This window comes from Sus scrofa, chromosome 1 (genome assembly GCF_000003025.6).
Source record: "Sus scrofa isolate TJ Tabasco breed Duroc chromosome 1, Sscrofa11.1, whole genome shotgun sequence".
Taxonomy (NCBI): Eukaryota; Metazoa; Chordata; class Mammalia; order Artiodactyla; family Suidae; genus Sus; species Sus scrofa.
In genome coordinates this window covers 259,475,752-259,491,595 of record NC_010443.5, presented here as the reverse complement: position 1 = coordinate 259,491,595, position 15,844 = coordinate 259,475,752, and the positions used below count along the sequence as shown (strand labels likewise).

At 44.7% G+C, this 15,844-nt stretch overlaps 1 protein-coding gene across 4 annotated transcripts in view; it reads left to right on the top strand.

Annotated features, from left to right (window-relative positions):
• BRINP1 (BMP/retinoic acid inducible neural specific 1) overlaps nt 1-15,844 on the top strand; it is a 194,246-nt gene that overhangs the window by 53,009 nt on the left and 125,393 nt on the right. For 3 of the 4 annotated variants that reach the window (XM_021077997.1, XM_021078073.1, XM_021078035.1), the window contains one exon: nt 3,010-3,277. In XM_021077997.1, coding sequence (XP_020933656.1) covers nt 3,060-3,277 — 218 coding nt within the window. In that variant the 5' untranslated portion in view covers nt 3,010-3,059. 4 annotated transcript variants of the gene reach the window in all.

Sequence of the window (15,844 nt, the reverse complement as noted above, 5' to 3'; positions counted from 1 at the left end):
TACCACCCTGCCGCCGAGATAATGTGGCAGCACAGAAACCAGGAGCTGAGAGATAGGAGTCCAGCCCCGGTGCCACTCAGGTCATGGTCTTGGAAGAAGGAGTCAGATAGGGTCAAGGTTTTGCTTTTGCACCACGGACATTCTGGGTCCCCTATTCTTTGTTGTGGGGTTGCCCCGTGCACTGTAGCATGCTTAGCAGCCTCGTTGGTCTCTGCCCACTAGATGCCAGGAGCACCCCTGTTGTGACAGTCAATCCAGGATGCCTCTGAGAGGGCAAAATGGCTGCCAGGAGGAAAATAAGCATTGCATTAGATCCTTCAAATTTCAGCTAATTCTAGGACTGGAGGCTGCGATCTCTCACTGTCTCACACACACACATGCTGCTGTGCAGTGTCTAGCCTTGTTTCGCTTTTGAAAGCTGCAATGTTCTGAATCCTGTTTCCTTTGCAAACAGGCTAACAGCCAGGCGTTCTCGCTGAGGCTCCCACCCCGCACCCACTCACAACAGAAGCCCTGCAGAAGGGCTGGATGGGTGACACGCTGTGATTTCAGTGTGTTGTAGCTCCCTGCCGGGATCTCTGAACAATCGCCTCCACCCCCCGCTTGCCACTCAGGTGGGCTCCAGCAGACAGCTTTGGCAGCTGGAGCTGTTACAGTTCTGCACTCCGCACGTAGGGCTTTGTTTTAGGCACGGAACAGAACTTCAGGCCACTGCTTCTGCCAGCCCACTCCTCTGCTCACGTGCCTTTCACCTTGGCCCCTGACAGCTGGGGCTTGTGGTGCCAAGTAGATTTCTGTAGCTACTCGTAAAAAAAAAAAAGAACGGTGCAATTGGACCACAGAGGGAAAGAGCCAATTGGACCAGAAATTCACATCTCTCTTTGATCTTTCTCTTTCTTAGCTTGACTTCCTTCTCACTTTTCAGCGGGAAGAGTGGACAAACAAGGGATCATATTTCTTTATGTTTCTACCTAGTTTTACACCCTTTGTCCTTGCTGCATTTTTAAATGGTAGAGATAAAAATCGCATCAAGAGAGAGGCCATCAATGTTCAGAGCCACGCAGCTAGCCATGTGCAAAAACAGTCTTTTAAGGGTTCTTTCCAGTTGTAGGCTCACAACCCAATGAGCAAGACGGACAGAACAAAGTACAGTAAAAGATAGTAAATGCTAGCATAGGGCTATGTAAGTGAGCAATGAGAGCTGAGAGAAAGGAGCCGCTAACACTTTTGGGGAGGAATAGAAAAAGGAAATGATGTTTGGGGGACCTGACCTGAACGGGCCACTGAAGGATAAACAGTGGGTAAAAAACTTGGTGGGACAATGGAGACAGTAGGGGCAAAGATGCTCCCGGAGTTCCCATCATGGCTTAGTGGTTAATGAACCCGGTTAGTATCCATGAGGACGTGGGTTTGATCCCTGGCCTTGCTCAGTGGAATAAGGATCCAGCGTTGCCGTGACCTATGGTGTAGGTCGCAGATGCAGCTTAGATCTGGCATTGCTATGTCTGTGGTATAAGCCAGCAGCTGCAGCTCCGATTAAACCCCTAGCCTGTGAACCTCCATATGCTGTGGGTGCAGCCCTAAAAAGACAAAAGCCAAAAAAAAAAAAAAAAAAAAAAAAAAGGCTCCCAGCAGGGAGTAGGTAGACCTCAACTGTATCAACATTTGTCATTATCTTTATCCTCATTATCACTGATGCCATTTCTTGAGCACTTCCTAAAACCGTCAGGCATCGCGTGGGACACGACGTAAATGGTGTCATTCCATTCTCACGCTAGTGCTGGGCGTAGGTGTGATCATTAGCCACATTTCACAGACCAGGAAACTGAGATTCAGAGAAGTGAAGTTGCTTGCCTGAAATAATATGCTGTTTCTAACGGGTGGAACCTGCCTTCCAAGCTACCTTTCAATATACAGTAAGATAAGCTCTTCCAGAATAAGTGGGGATGGGGGCCATGGACAGCCCACTGTTAAAGCAGCAAGCACGAATAGTGATGTGATAACAAAACAAAATTTGTGGATTTTCCCAGAGCTGGGTATGGCCTTTTGTGGTTCCTCTTCCCTCCTCCTCACAAGGAGCCCTGACCTAAGTTCCCCCTTAGCTTTAAGCGTTTCTCCAACATGGTACCGCTGTGCCATACTGCCACCCACAAAAGAGGCAGGCAAGACCCTGCTAGTTCCTTGGCTTTTAGTTTCCCTTCTGAGGGCTCAGAGTCACTGACAGATGGATTTTCTGGTTACGTTTCCTTGCGGTAAAGCAGACATCTCACTGAGCGTTGTAGAAGTGGATTCTAATGAGCTCCACAAACTCTCCATCTGTAAGGTATCCAACCCAGATAGTCACGATCATAATGCATCCTAAGATTTCTGTGCTGTCACCTGCTGATGCAAAAGCAAAGCATCAGTGGGTCCATGTCTATGTGAGAGGGGGAGAGAAAGGAATTCTCCTTTCCTGAGTCCCTGTTATGACATTCAGGTTGTCCGTGAAGCTGGCAGGGGGGAACGAACAATGGAGTTCTACCTCCAGGTCCCTTCCTGGCTGTAAGAGATGCTCTTTTTGCATTCTTTCATTTCACTCTTTCTTTCAACACATATGGCTTGAATACCTATGATGTGCCAAGTGCCAAGACAGAGGTGCTTACATCCACCCTCTGTTTTACAGATGAGGAAACTGCATCCCTGAGAGGTTAAGCTGTACGTGTTCACACATGCGCATACCACATGTGAACAGCAAAGCAGCAGTGTGAGCCTAGGTATCCATAGATGCCACGCTCTTAAACAGAAATGGCACTGGTTTTTGTAAACCCTGACACACGCTACTGATATAAAGTATGATGCTGAAGGGGTGTTAATAGCCTTCTTAAATTGATCCTTTGTCTTTCTCTCTCTTCCTTTTATTTTGCTTCCCCCTCCACCCTTTCCCTTCTCTCTCTTTTGCTTCCTCCTTCTTTCTTTTTTTCTTTCTTTCTTTTTTTTTTCCTTTTTTTTTAAAAATTCTTTTCTCCATAGGACTCCGCAGAATGGAGCAAGAATGAGAGGAAAAAGGCCGGCAGAAAAGCATGAACTGGAGGTTTGTTGAGCTCCTCTACTTCCTGTTTGTATGGGGCCGTATCTCAGTGCAGCCCTCCCACCAGGAACCAGCTGGGACAGACCAACATGTCTCCAAGGAATTTGATTGGCTTATTTCAGACAGGGGGCCTTTCCACCACGCCAGGAGCTATCTATCCTTTGTGGAAAGACACCGTCAAGGATTTACAACCAGATATAAAATATACAGGTAAGATCTGGGCTAAGCTAGTCCTTGCCTTTCTTTCATTGAGTGCTTTTTGGATTTATACATTGGCACAGACCTTACCATACGGAGAAGTGTCTGGGCCAAGGTTGTATGCATTTTTCCACTATCTATCTATCTATCTATCTATCTATCTATCTATCTATCTATCTATCTTTATTACATTGCACAAGAGATTAACAATGACAAGCAGAATGCAAATGGTTAACATTTTTTGAGTACTTAACTGTTTGCTGGGCATGGCATTTAGTATGTTGCATACACTATCTCATTTAAACCTTATAATACCATCAGAGATAGCATCTATTTGTTTTCTCTACTTCATAGGTGGAGTAACTGGGCTTCAGCTAGGTGGAATAACGTGTCTAAAGTCACATAGTCAGTGAGTGGTAGGACTGGGATTCAAACCCTGGTTTATCTGCATCAGTAGTCACAGATGGTATTTTAAGTCAATCACATCAGACATCAGCAATATTATTTTGCAGATGCTACTAATATACCATAGATGCCACCCAAACATATTCACACATTTGGAAACAAGTAGGGACACTGAAGGACCAACTCTTCTTGAGCAAGTCTGAACTGGTCTTTGGCCTGTTGGGATCTTACTCATCCCCAGAGGACTTAGCCCAAAGCTCTTCCTCCTTGAAACCATCTTAGACTCTCCCCCCTTCCACTTGATCACCTTCTCTGATATTTGCACACCTCTTTGCATTTGTACCTCTTTAGCTGTCAATGATTTGGAATTAGAATGCCTTCTCATATTTTCATTCTCACCTGACTGGAACCCCCATGAGGCCAATGGCTTACATAGAAATTCGTTTCTGGATGCTCAGAGTGATTTTTGTTCTGCCTTGTATCATAAGCATGTGTGCGTGTGTGTGTGCACACACACACACGCATACACACACGCACAATGTTGTGGACTTAAATCAATTGGGGAATGCAAAAACAAAACAAAACAAAAACAAAAATAAAACCAAAAAACCTTTCTGGGGCTGTAGCCTTGTCTTAAAATCAAGGAAGAAAGGAAGCACTAACACTTCTGAATCCATAACAGCAGGAGAGCGAGGAGGAAAGGTGAAGGAGGGAATTCTGACCTGCATCTGGGAAGCCATGAATCCAGGTCTAGGTCTTCTCTGGATTTGCTGTGACAGTGGGCATGTCTCCTTTGCACATTGTGTAGCACTATGGACTGGGGATGGATGATTCATAAATTGACGGATGCTTCGTGAATTTGCTACCTGCTATAAAAGCCTGTGATTCTGTGCTGACTATACAAATCTGAGTTTGAAAGTTGACCCTCTAGTGATTGGCGTCTTGCAGTGGTTCCATGGGTGAACTTTTGGTACACCTCGAAGAGTGGTAAATAGAGAATTACCAGGGAAAGCTGCTCTGGGCAGGATGGATGATAAAAATACAAAGGAAAATGAATAGGGGGTGGGCAAGAAAAGGGGACTAAAGCACAAGAATGAGGAATATGGGGCATTCTTTCAAAAGAGAAGAATCACAGAATTCTAAAAATATAATGATTGGTGTAAGGGGCCACCCCTTGGGAGAACTATTCCTAAGGTACCCAAGAACAATAGTCATTTACTTAACATTTGGATCCTTAATATAGTTTCTGACCATTGCTCTTTGTGAATATGCATAAACCAAATATAGGTGCTCTTTGATTACTCAACAGAACATGCAGATACTTGTAGTCTCTGGTCCTGGCAAAGATGCAGGCTTGAGATGTCAGACTTAGGGGAACAGAAAAAGTAATAAAGATCTAGATATCATATTCTGTTTGTGTTTTGTCAGATAACAATATCCCCTTGGTTTCATATGTGGCTTTCTCTTCCATTTGAGCCTCCTGAGGACACTTGAAGGTTGGGGTGACCAGGGCTCCTATTTCCATTTTAAAAATCAGGAGAGAAGTGACTTGAACAAAGTTGCATAGCCAAGAAAAGGTGGTGCCTGGATGGGAAACAGTCTCATTATAAGTCCATAACCACACCAATGAATTTGACAAAACTAAAGGCATTCGCTGTTTACAAATATTTTCTAGCAACTGTCATGTGCCTGGCCCTGTGGCAGACACTGGAAAAAAGCCAGCATGAAGACAAGTAGTCATGGTATGGCATGGTGATGGCTAGAATGGAGTTTCATAAGGGAGCTCTCTTGTGCATGTCAGATGATTGTGATTTGTGATTGTTGTTGAAATAGTGTGTATTTAAATGGAGACACAGGGTAGAACTGAAGATACAGAAAGGTTGACAGGAGTGACCTTTTTTTGAGCACTTAGCATGTGCCGCGGTGAGAGGGAGTTCAGTTCTCACAGCCTCTTCTGTGAGGTGAGCAATGCCTTGGCAGCTTGAAAGCTAAGACATGGGGTGGGTGAGTGCATAGCCTTAGCTCAGCCATCTGTAAGAAGTGGAGCTGGGGTCCAAACACTGATCCATCTGACCCCAAAATGCTCCTTTCAACCGCCGAGCAACATGTCCCCCATGCAGCCTGGCTTCCAAATATAGCGTGTTCCAGAGCTCTGAAAGGGCTCTTACAAACATTTTCCCTCCCGACCACTTGGTCAGAATTTTGGGGTTGGGTTTAGAAATGCTGGGAAGTGAAAGGTGGTAATGAGTTGGGGGGTGGGGACATCTGGGTCCCGAATCCAGCTCTCTGGGCACTGGTCTTGTGACATTAGGCAAGCTTCCTCTGCTCCCGAATCCCACTGTCCTCATCTATCAAATGATAGCCTTGATGTAGATCAGAGTTTTTTCAGCCTGTGCTTTTTGAAATCTTTAGGACGGATTAAAGGATTCATAGAAGCCACAGTAGTAGAGGAAGAAGGGGAAAGTGAGAGGGGTTAATCAAGCAGGAGCCCCAGCCTTGCACAGCCCTTAGATAAGAGAAGGTTTGCATCTGTTTGTGTGTTCAGATTGAACTTACACTTTTCTTTGGATTCCACTGCAAAAACAAAGTTCGTAATCATCCAACAAGCCGATGTCTAAGACCCTTTTCAGCTGGAAAATTAAATGTAAGATTTAACTGAGGTCACGTGGTTAATTAAATGATGGAGTTCGATCCAGAAGTCAGGCCTCTGTCATTAGTTATTCCTTCCTTCCTTTATTTAATCCTCAAATAATTATTAAGCACCAGCTAGAGGCCCAGTGCTGTGTTTAAGGCAGAGGACACAATGGTGAGTAAAACAAATATGGTCCTTGTTCTCATAGGAGCACATTAATTAAAGACACACACGCACACACACACCCACAAAGAAATGCTACAGAATAAAAAGTGCAGGATAGGCATAACTGGGAGATGATAGGCCTTGATTTGAAACTTGTTATGTGCAAAGATAGGTGAGGATCCTGTTGTAATCCTCACCTGGACACATGTGCAAATAGGTACCCAGAGGCACAGGTGCTCATCCAGGCCAGGTTCAGACCAAGGCAAAAGCCCACTAAGATGTGCTCACTGGGGCAGTTGTCAAGTGACTCCCAGTGTGTCTCCCAGTGTGCTAATATGGACATAGCACATTAGAAACTGGACTTTTGTGCCCTGAAAGAAAGGCTTTACTACCAGCATGTGCCACATTGTCTGAAGCTAGCGAGCCAACCTTTCTGAAATGTCCTAGACCTCAAGCTTTGGCCAGTCTCCCCTGCCATGCCCACCCTAGAATCCAGGTTGGAACCCACGGTGATCAGGGAGCTTCAGAAAGAGGAGGAGGAAGTCTGGTCTCCCTGCTTAAGTGAGTTAAGTCCATCTCCATCCTCATGCATATGCAGGCAGAGGAAGGCTTCCATGTCAATGGCGAGGAGAGCCTTTCACATTAAATCCCAGCAGAAGTCCTTTCTCATGTTGATTCACAGGCTGAGCTAGAGTCTGTATCCAGACAGTAGTTTGGGTGCAGGATGTTTGTGCTCTGTCTGCGCTGACACAGAGAGGCTGGGGGACTTTTCTGCTCTCAGATCTGCCAGGGTGCGATGGCCGCATCTTAAATCCTGGAGGCAGAGAACTTGGGGGCTGGTTCAGCTCGCCCACCTCCCTGATGTGTGATTTTGGTCAAGTAATAGAACTTCTTGGAGTGCCTGTTTTCTCATCTGTAGAATGGGAATGTTCCCTCAGATGGTCTCCAAGGTCCTTCTCTTCTCTGAAAACCTGTGATTCTGTGGAATAGTGTCCTTTGGAAATACAGCAGGTGGGGCCAGAGAGGACTCTGAACTTGGAGTCTGGAGACTCGGTTCAGTTTCTTTTGGAGCCGCTTTCTAGCTTTCTCCTCCTGGGTAGATCTGTTCATGCATCGTTCACTCATTTGTACATCTATTGCTTTAGAATTTAACGCCAATCATATTCTGTGAGCTGTCTTATGATTGGGTAGTACAGGGATGACCAAAAGAAAACAGTAAAGCTTCCACACATACACCCCCACTTTCACCTGCAGTGATCCACCCCCTCCTTCACCAAGCTCAGAGTTGGGGGTGGAAGATTGAGGGAAAAAAGAGTGATTAAGCAAGTAATCATCATTCCAATGACAGGAAGGAGTAAGTAACTCCTCGGATGCTCCATAGTCTCCATTGTGGGAAGGGCTAGTGATGTCTGTCCTACCTTCAAAGTCAAAGGAGATCAACCTGGTGTGAGATGCTTTGTAAAATTTACATTTTCTTATATGTGGAGATTCTTTTTTTCATTAAGCTTCTAAATCATCATTCTAATACAGTCATTTATTTTCACTTTCTGGTGAAATACACTGATCGTTAAATACTCACCTCCCTTCTGTGAAGGAAATACGAATGTTGTCCACATTACGAATGAGAAAATTAAGGCCACAAGAGGTTAAGGATACTGTCCACCTCACTCACCTGGGAAGCAGTGCAGCTCAGAATCAAAAGCAGGGCTCTGAGACCATCACAACAGGAGCCCTCAACTCTCTGGTGTTAGAACTCTTAGTTCTTAGTTAACCTAGTTTATGACAAATACCAAGAGACGTCCTTTGACCATGGACAAGTTGCCACCTGAGACTTGGTTTTCTCATGTGTAAACTGGAGATCCTATTAAATGCCTTGTGCAGCTCTGGCGAGAAATAATTTAGGGATCAATGGGGGAGCGCTTGGAATTTTACAGGAGCTACATACATGCTGTTCCCTCCTTGACCTCGGACAGCTGATGGTATTGCTAGAAATGATTTCTTTTCTTCTCGCGATGATTTAAAAGTCAGTTTGGTCCAAAGGATGGTTCCTCTGTTCCCGCTGCCTTGCTGTGTTTTATTTTTCTATCCTTTCTGAGATCGTCAGTAGTTGCTGTGAATTTGGCAGTAATTTCAGAGGTGGATTTAAAAGGAGAATTGTGCTGTCCTTGGTAAGCTTTGGTTTTAGAGAGTCAGGGCAGGGCAGCGAACAGTATCCCTGTCCCCCACTGTTAATGGTCACTGCGCCATGAGCAGTGTGGTTTCATATTGAGTGGTCTTCCCTACAGGTTGTGGTACAAGAGGTTTGTGGCTTCTGGGCTCTTCTTGGAACCTTAAATAAGAACCTGAAGGTTGAGTGTAAGTCAGATCCTGGGAAACCGAGTCTGATTGCCTAACCATCTTGCATATTTATTTCAGAGTTACACAGATTTAATTCTAATCTGCCATCCTTCCTGTTTCACAAAAATATCTGTAGTAGGTTTGTGGCAAAGCTACTTCATTAAATGAATGGAGCTGGGACTGGATGGATGGTTCTCCTGAGATGAATGAGAAGTGGTCCTCGTTGAGAAATCATTCAAGAGTATATATGTGTTTGCCAAGTGCTGTGTCTTGGGGAGTTGATGAGCTATCAGGTAAACAGTTTCCTGCTTTCAAGGCGCTTCAAACATGTGGTGGTTAGGGAGAAGTCCCCCACTGCACCACTCAGGATGCTTGTGGTTGAACCTGAAAGGAAACCACTGACCTCTGGATTCCAGCTAGAATCTTGCTATTATAGGGTGTAAGTGTTATATTTCTTTAAGGGTGGCTAAAATTAGTCAAAATCAGCATTTCTTAAAGTTGGAACTGGAGTTCAGTGTGTTGTTAAAAGGCCCTTTCTGGAAAAACATAATCTCATGATCAAATAAATAATAGTATTAACAACAGCCTTAGTGATGAGCTCATGGCTGACACTGAAAGATTACTAAGTATCTAGGAGTTCCTGGTGTGAATCAGTGGGTTAAGAACCTGATATAGCGTCCATGAGGATGTAGGATTCAGTCCCTGGCCTTGCTCAGGCGCCAAAAGCCATGGTGTAGGTTGCAGATGTGGCTTGGATCTGGCGTTGCTGTGGCTGTGGTGTAAGCTAGCAGCTGTAGCTCTGAATCGACCTCTAGTCTGGGAACTTCCATGTGCCACAGATGTGGCCATAGAAAGAAAATATAAATAAGTAAATAATAAAATAAAATAAAAAATACTTCAGAAAAACAAAATGTTAAAAAAATATATTTAAAAAATATTATGGCTTTCCCATTGTGGCACAGTGGGAAACAAATCTGACTCATATCCATGAGGATGCAGGTTCAGTCCCTGGCCTCGATCAGTGGGTCTGGTGTTGGCGTGAGCTGTGGTGTAGGTTGCAGACATGGCTTGGATCCTGCGGGGCTGTGGCTGTGGTGTAGGCTGGCAGCTGTAACTCCAATTTGACTCCTCACCTGGGAAGTTCCATATGTGAGGTGTGGCCCTAAAAAGAAAAAAAAAAAAAAAGATTACCAAGCATCTAGCATGGAAACACAGCATGTAAATTATTCCAACGTATTAATCCTTATAATAATCCTGTGCCTTAGGAATTGCTATCTCTGTTCGCATAACTTGTATAAGGAGAAAGAGCTCCTATGATAGGTAGGATGGGTCACAGGCCAGCAGAATCCAGAGCCTGCATGTTAAACCACGCCATGCTGCTTCCCAGATGACATAAATATATTTGTTTGGGAGACCAAAGTTATACAGGCCTCATGACCACAGGGCTTTTGGAGATCTGAGGCCAGAGATACTAGACTCATTAAACAATATTTAAGCAAACCTCTTGGACCCTACATCCTCTTTTTCTGGGAGAGATGGGAACTCTGGTGAGCAGGCTTAAAGAGGCACTGACTCCCCCTAGCTTTGGCAGCTTGTGTGTTGCTGCTGCTGCTTCTTCTTTTTTTTTTTTTTTCTTTTTTGCTATTTCTTGGGCCACTCCTGCGGCATATGGAGGTTCCCAGGCTAGGGGTTGAATAGGAACTGTAGTCACTGGCCTACGCCAGAGCCACAGCAACGCGGGATCCGAGCCGCGTCTGCAACCTACACCACAGCTCACGGCAACGCCAGATCGTTAAACCACTGAGCAAGGGCAGGGATCGAACCCGCAACCTCATGGTTCCTAGTCAGATTCGTTAACCACTGCGCCACAACGGGAACTCCTGCTTCTTTTTTTTCTAATCTTGCAAATTTATTTTATTTTTTAAAAAGCAATAGAAATGAAAAATAAATAAATAAATAAACCAATGGAATCTAATCAAACTTGCTTCTACCTGCCAAGCTTTTGCTTTGAACACCTCAGTCTAATTCTACCTCCTGGTTTAGAGTGAAAATAAGTGGATTTAGTAGCTTCATTTTTCCTGTCCCCAGTCATAACCTTATCTTTTTCCCTCCCCCTTCTAATTTTTTTAAAATTCTACACTACTATTTCTTATTTCTAAATTTGGCATTCTACCCTGTGATATTGGGCCAGAAACGGAGGCCAGAGCCACAGTTGAAGGGGAAGGTGAAACCCCGAGTCAATATGCAAAGAAGTGGCTGCACAGCTGAATCGTCTACAAAGCTTTTAAAAAAAATACCAATGCCTGGGTCCTTCTGCAGATATTTGGATTTGTAATTGGTTTAGTAGAGACATGAGAATCACCAGCCTAGGGCAGTGATTATCAATCAGGGGCAATTTTGCTTTTTAATGGGACTTTGGAAATGTCCAGAGGGGGGACATTTTTGATTGTCACAGTTGGTTGGGGTGGGGTTGCTACTGGCATTTGGTGGGTAGGGCCAGAGATCAGGGAAACTGCTACTTATCCTATGAGGCAGATTCAGCCTCCGTAGCAAAGAATTATCTGACTCACAATACCAGTAGCATTGGGCTTGAGAAACCTTGCTTTAGAGCAAGTATTTTGGGGACAAAAAGAACAGAGGTGGTGGAAAGGATATTAGAAGAAATGGTTTTAGATTTTGGCTCTCATGAGTTTGAGCTGGAATGGTTGAAGTGTAAGCACCCCGGCAATGGCCAGGGTCCTCAAAAATCTGGCTGCAGGACCAAAGGGGAAGGGATTTTCTATGTTTTTAGCCATGACCTCAGACCAGGGTGCAGTTGATGCATTAAGGAAAGTAAATCCATTTTTTTCTTCCTGCTGTGGAGAAGTCACGTTTTAAGGGAAGATCGTTTTCTCATCCAGAAATAACTAGCCTCTACCCCTCCGGGAGTTCTGGGAGATTGGGTGAGTTTCTCCTGTGACTAAAATATTCTGTAGGAGGTAAGATGTTCAGGCATTGTTGTTAGGTTCAGACACACAGGGCCTGAATCACTTAAAACCAGCTTGGACAGCGTGTGTTAACAGATACTTTTTTTTTTCTCCCTTTAAGTGCATGCCAAGTGGGCTCCAAAGAAGATGCAACCGGGACGATGTCCCATGTTGTTGTTGTCAGTTTCAGCCACTTAGAGATTGGTATTACTGCTGAGAATCAATACCCTGTGCTCTTGCCCCCACCTTACCCCCCTTTTAATACAAATTTCTGATCAAGCCCTCCCTGAAGAGCAAGAAATAGGGAGGCATAGCCAGCAAACATCTCCTGGGCCACTTGGTGTCAATTCCAAGATAATCTTCTGTGTTGATTATTTAAAATTGATCTTTCACTTCCAAGACCAATAGCTTTATTGCCGCCAAATTGGTACCTTTGCAGTACTTTTCCTCTTTGCTCCTATTCCATTACTGAACCAACTTCTGTAAGCTGCTAACCTTAGTTTGCTTCAATCTCTGCAGGGCAATTGTCCAGCCTTAGTCAGGAACAGTGTCTAAAATGGACTGGCTTTTGCGCATCTCCCTCCAAGGACAGACTGACACAGGGTCTTTAAAGTGACCTAAAATCTGGCGATTGCTATGACTGGGGAAATTGGGAGGAGAATGAAGACAAGCCTTTGGGGCTTCAGACTCTTGGCCAAGGAAGAAAGAGAGGGACCGGATCCATGATCTGGAGCACCTGCCACTCATTCATTCATTTGAAAAATGTTTACCAATCTCCCAATGCCTTCCGACTCATCTCTACAACAGTTCCCTGGAGATAGAGAGAGGAAGGACTCCATCCCTGACCTTAAGGAACTCAGGGCCTCTCGGGGAAGACTGACTGATGGGCAAATAACCACAACGCCATGTATTAAGTTCCCTGAGTGATCAGGGGGCTGTGTTTGTGGTGGGGGAGGGGAACTTCCCTTGGCTTTGGGATAATGGATGTGGGGGAGGGTCAGAGAAACAAACCTAGGGAGACATCTTAGAGGAAGGGCTTCTGGACTTGGTCTTCAAGGAGGATTAGGATTTTATGTGAAGGTAGTGGGGAGAAAAGCAGTCCAGGTAGATGGTATAGTGCCTGCAAAAGCAAAGGGACAGAAGAAGGCCTAGAACTTTAAGTCTCTGTGTGTGTGTGTGTGTGCACACACGCTGGGTGGGTGTGTATTTTGAGTAGTAGAGGAGTTTCCTCTTCTCCAGGGTTTCAGTTAATCATGGTCAACTGCTGTCCAAACATATTAAATGGAAAATTCTAGAAAAAAACAACTCAAAAGGTTTAAACGGCAGACCCTCTGAGAAGCCTGATGAAATCGTGCACTGTCCAGCTCCGTCCCTCCAAGGACTTGAATCATCCCATTGTCCAGTGTATCCTCTCCCATTAGTCAGTAGCCATCTACTAGTTATCAGATCAACTGTCTTGGGATCTCAATACTTGTGCTCACGTGGCCCTTCTTTTACTTTGTTTTCCCCTGGGGCTGTACCTGTGGCATGTGGAAGTTCCCAAGCTAGCGGTCGAATTAGAGCTGCAGCTGCTGGCCTACAACACAGCCACAGCAACCTGGGATCCAAGCTGTATCCACCATAGCTTGTGGCACCACTGGATCCTTAACCCACTGAGCAAGGACAGGGATTAAACCTGCATCCTCGTTCATGGATACTAGCTGGGTTTGTTACAGCTGAGCCACAATGCGAACTTTGCCCTTGTTTTACTTAATAATGGCTCCAAAGTGCAAGAGTAGTGATGCTGGCAATTCAAATATGCCTTAGAGAAGCATCAAAGTGCTTCCTTTAAGTAAAAAGGTGATAGTTCTTGACTTAATAAGGAAAGAAAAAAAAAAAGAAAGAAAGAAAACATATGCTGAGGTTGCTAAAACCTATGGTAAGAATGAGTCTTCTATCTGTGAAGGTGTAAAGAAGGAAAAAAAATTCATGCTAGGTTTGCTATCACACCTCAGGCTGCAAAAGTTATGGCTAAAGTGCCTGGTAAGGGCTTAGTTAAGGTGGAAAATGTATTGCATTTATATCATAAGGTATTTAGAGAGAAAGAAAGGGGGCGGGGACCACTTTCATATAACTTTATTACGGTGTATGTTATAATTGTTCTAGTTTATTACTGGTTACTGTTGTTCATGTGTGTTAGCTACTGTTGTTAAGTGAATGTATAACTTACTGTGTCTAAGGCGTATATCAAACTTTATCAAAGAAAGGTATGTATAGGAAAAACATAGAGTATGTATAGCGTTTAGTGCTCTCCCTGGTTTCAGGCACCCCCTGGGGGTCTCCTTCACCTCCTCCAAGAATAGGGGGTATTACTGTTGTGCTGCTAGGAAATAAGGCTGAATGGCAGTTTGGAGCCAGCAACGAAAGGAATTTAGGATGGCAAATCGATTTCAAGCACTCTTCAAACTCTCGTCAATTTTCAGAGCACTAATACTTAGCTTTATAGAACAGTGGGTTTTGTTTGTTTCATTTTTACATTTCACATGTCAACTTGTGAAAAAATACATTTTACATGGACACTCAATAAACCTAGAGATAAGAAGATAGGTTATTTAAATGAAAACTTGGAGTTTGCTGGTGGCCCGGTGGTTAAAGGATCTGGTGTATTCACTACTGTGGCTCAGGTCACTGCCGAAGCTTCAGTTTAATCCCTGGCCCCAAAACTTCCACACCCATACTGTGGGTGTGGCCAAAAAAAAAAAAAGAAAGAAATGAAAACTCATGAAAAAAACTACTATTTAACCTTAGGACGTGATGCATCTTGATATTTTCTACTCTGTTCTATCCTAATATAATCCTTTCCTTTCTGATCCATTTTATTTTTTCTTTCAAATGCTGCTGTCTACCAACTAAATTGATTTCAGCCTCCACTAATGGGGGCCTTGCAGTTGGAAAAACACCGACATTGAGTCTATGCTGTGGTTACATTTTGACTCAGAGAAAGATTGCACCCTATTTGATAAGCAGAGTTTGCCATGGGTTCAGATTAAGAAGGTTAGAATCTGTGCCTTGTCTGATGGGGCAGTAGGAAAACAATGAAGGATTTGAAACATGAGAGTGTCACGGTCTGGTTAGGGGACCATTAACTGAAACTGCTCACCTTGGTCAGACATAGTAATAGTCTGAAAATAGCTGCTTGCATGGGATGTCTTACAACTGGAGGCCTTGATAAGGAACATGCTGCTGCCCTGAAAACTATTCTTAACTAGATTTGGGAGGTGCCAATAGGAGGGAGGAGACAACCAGCCTCCCAGGATCCTTGGTGTTGGAGTCCATCTTGGCTGAGAAGTGGGTGGGCTACCAAGAAGGACCGTGGGCCCGACCAGGTACAGGCCGAGCAAGATGACTGGCCAGAGACAACCCCAAAACTAACCCCATTCCCATAAAACTGGAAACTGCAAGCCATGTGCAGAGCAGTTCTCCTGGGTTCCCTTCCCCTGCTGCTCTCCGCCCCGGGTGCCTCCTTCCCAATAACGTCTCTGGCTTTGTCAGCACATTTGTCACTTCAGACGATTCCTTTCCAAGAGTCAGACAAGAGCTGAGCCCTGGAAGGGGTCCTCTTTCCTGCAACAGTCTGATGTACCTTTAGAAATGGCTCTGGCTGCAGTGTGAGGAATGCTTGGAGAGAAGTGAAAGAACAGGGTTAGGAATCTGTGGCAGTAATTCAAGGGGGAGGACGGGGCATCGGAGCCAAGACAAAGGCAATAAAGATGGAGCTCATTAACTCCCAAGTACCACCCAGTTCCCTCAACAAATCTGCTTCGGACCTACCTGTAAAGCAGCCCTTTTCCTGGGCTGCATCCAGGTTTACCTGCCCCCGTTCCATTCTGAGCACCCTGTGGCAGCATGCATTCCTTTGTGTAGCGTTCCGACAGCTACTGGATACCTTTGTATCTCCTATGAAAGGAACCAGAATGCCCAGGTTTCTGCCTCCAGGCTATTTCTTTATCTCTCAAGGCTTTCCTTCTGGGCATGAGAATGACTGGGTCTCATTAGCCTTGGATTCCCAGACTGGCTTGGAGGAAGGCTTTGCAT